The sequence below is a fragment of the Dama dama genome, chromosome 4 (assembly GCF_033118175.1).
Source record: "Dama dama isolate Ldn47 chromosome 4, ASM3311817v1, whole genome shotgun sequence".
Lineage (NCBI taxonomy): Eukaryota > Metazoa > Chordata > Mammalia > Artiodactyla > Cervidae > Dama > Dama dama.
In genome coordinates, this window is record NC_083684.1 from 64,527,624 (window position 1) to 64,530,819 (window position 3,196).

Genomic DNA, 3,196 nt, shown 5'->3' on the forward strand with positions numbered 1-3,196 from the left:
ATATAAGTTGTGCTAGTGGTTCCTATCATGAGTTCTTGATGATGTTCCTCCTTTTCCTTTTGTCTCTTCAAATATACTTCCCATGTATTTTGTCTCATTCCATTTCCTTACCAATACTTTCATTGATGGTTCCATTCAATGGGTGAAGGTGAGGAAAGTACTAGTATTAGGGCAGAAACTCATCTCAGGGAAGTGGAGAATCCAGAGGGATGCACATGGTTTGTGTCAGTCCCTAATGTGTGTGATTTCAGCATTTCTTCCTCGTGAGACCATCCACTTCAGGGATCATGGAAAAGAAAATGCCTCTCAAGTAGAGCCAGTTGTGTCCTAAGGCTGCTAACTAGAAACTTGTAATTGTTTCCAGTAATTAACAACTGAGAGATAAGTTTCCAGAAATGTTCTCAGCTCCCAAGACTGCATTCCCATCGCTGCTGCAGGTGAAATGATAATTGCAGTTCTGACGGGAGGGGAGGGGAGCACAGCATCTCAAACCCATATATCAGGATCTGGCTGCCTCCCTCCCACACACATACTGGGTATAATGACCATCGCACCGAGCCCTTGTCCTGGCAGCTGGAAGATATATTCATTGTACTTTCGTCTGAGCAGCAGAGTCTATGAGAGAAAGGCAGGTCAAGATTCTGGGTAAGTGATCACATCAGAAACTGACATCAACAGCAATTTGTTCACATTCTAGCAAGTCTAGTACATCAGTTTATGAAAGGCACAAGAATACATGCTTCATAAGGGCCAAATTTTCCACTGTGTCTTGTATTTTAATGTCAACTGTGAATATTAATCCATTGCTAATATATTCCCTGGGCTCAGACAATAACATACTGATTCAGTGTATGATTGGACAATAATAATTTTGTTTGATCTTCAACTCTTTTATCACATGTTAGTGTTTTATGCCCTAAGGTTTATTGCCTACATATGAGTATTCAAATATTTCTATAATACATGCTATTTTAGTTGTGTTTCTGTCACGGGAACAAAAGAGTCTTTCTGTTGCAATCCTCACAGTGAGGCCTTCTCATCTTCATGACATTGCCTTTTCGTGAGGCCGGCTCCTGCTGTATTCTACTGCCGGCAGTGATGTTCATGTCTTGTGATACTAAGACTTAATTCATAATGCATGGAACTGTAAAATAAAGCTTTGCAAATAAAAGGAGTCATGTTATATGAAAATTAAAAAATACCACAGGTCTACAAACAGAAAAACTGTGAAAGCAAAATCCAATATAGATCTGGTTTATTATATGCTTGCAACTAACTATCTGTTTGGCATGGCTGGTGATCAGTGCACTCTCCCTCTCTCTCTCTTTTTTTTTTTTTTTTTTTTTTTGGCTGTGCATCAAAGTTCATGAGATCTTAGATCCTGGACCAGGGATTGAACTTGGTCCCTCTGCAGTGGGAGGCAGTGTCTTAATCAGTTAAGTACCTGGGAGGTTTCTCAAACCAATGTCTTGAGTAGCCCAATGGGATTCAGTCCTCACTCTGCACTAAGAAGCAGGTTTGACAAATACTTAACCTGTCTGGGAATAGGTTACTATCCTCTGTATAACTGAGGTCCCTTCAGTTCCTGCCTAATAAATTTGTGAAGAATGAAGACGTGATCACATGAGTATATTCAGTAATTAATTTTACATATTAGTTCTCTTTAAATGTTATACATGAAACCTTTAAAGGCTGCTGGTGACAGAAACACAAGCAAATATTTCCAAGTGGGAACTATTGTTAAGTGGAGAATATTGGATTTCAGTTGACATGATGCATGTAACCCATGCCTCATATTCCCACGCAGGACATTCTAACTCAAAAGTACCAGTGACTGTGAACTGAAAGGATGGCTAGCAACTTTTTCAGGATAGGCATGATAATCTTAACACAGACTGTGGTTGGAATCCTGGGGAATTTCTCACTCCTTTGCAGTTATATCATCCTTCACTTCATGGGTTACAGGTTAATGTCCACGGATTTGATCCTTAAGCACCTGATTGTGGCAACCTCCTTGGTCCTCCTCTCTAAAGGGGTCCCCCAGACAATGGCAGTCTTTGGGTGGAAGCATATCCGCAGTGATGTTGGGTGCAAACTTCTCTTCTTTCTGCACAGAGTGGGGAGGGGAGTGTCCATCAGTAGCATCTGCCTCTTGAGTGTCTTTCAGGTGATCACGATTAGTCCCTGGAACTCCAGGTGGGCAGCGCTGAAAGTAACAGCTCCCAAGTACGTGTTTCTCTCTATTTTCCTGTGTTGGATCCTGCAAGTGCTGGTAAATGTCATTTTTCCTTTCCATATGACTGGCAAATGGAGTGACAAAAACATCACAGAGGAAAGAGATTATGGCTACTGTTCTTCTATTGTTACTGACAAAACTGACGACGCCTTGTATGCAGCATTGCTATTATTCCCTGATGTTTTATGTTTGGGGCTCACCCTCTGGGCCAGCAGCTCCATGGTTCTCATCCTGTACAGACATAAGCAGCAGGTCCAGCACATTCGTAGGACTGATGCCTCCTCCAGGTCCTCCCCTGAGTCCAGAGCTACTAATTCCATCCTTCTCCTCGGGAGCACCTTTGTCTGCTTTTATATTCTTTCCTCCATCTGTCAAGTTCTTTTGGCTCTTTTTGATCAGCCCAGCCGGTTCCTTGTGGACATCACTATAATCATTGCAGCGTGTTTCCCAACTGTCAGCCCCTTTCTGCTAATGAGCCATAACTCCAGTGTACACAGGCTGTATTTTGCCGGGATAAGAAGTGCAAAGTCCTCTACTATTATGAGAAAAGTGTAAATTTTATTTATTTCTATAATGGTTGGTTTCCAGTTTATTTATTCACCCTCAGAATCCTAATTTATATTTTGAATCTCAAAATAATCTTATACTGGACATGCAAAGTATCTTCGTCAACATAAAGACCAATTGAAATGTATTGTCTTGAAATATGAATATATCAATGAAGTTTTCTTATAGAAAAGGAGTTCAGGTTTATGAAATAAACAGCAGGCCTTGAAATAATCTGCATATTATGAAGTGTCCAAATATGTTACTTTTAGTCTAACCAAAGAAATTTCCCAGAAATGAAGTAGGTATGGAATTATAGATTCCAGTATACATGAAAAATGGATCAATGTGTACAGTAGTCAGAAATGAATTTGAAGAAATTGATGTCCTTACAGAGTAAAGAATACCCGGGTT

General features: G+C 40.4%; 1 protein-coding gene across 1 annotated transcript; it reads left to right on the top strand.

Annotated features, from left to right (window-relative positions):
• The first annotated feature begins 1,849 nt into the window (after window positions 1-1,849).
• Window positions 1,850-2,791, top strand: LOC133054787 (vomeronasal type-1 receptor 4-like). The gene has a single exon (XM_061140108.1). It carries the CDS (start codon window positions 1,850-1,852, stop codon window positions 2,789-2,791), a length of 942 nt encoding a protein of 313 aa, XP_060996091.1.
• Window positions 2,792-3,196: the final 405 nt, after the last annotated feature.

Excerpts from the sequence above, each read along its gene's own strand:
- LOC133054787 (XM_061140108.1), top strand. The coding sequence starts at position 1,850 with ATGGCTAGCAACTTTTTCAGGATAGGCATGATAATCTTAACACAGACT.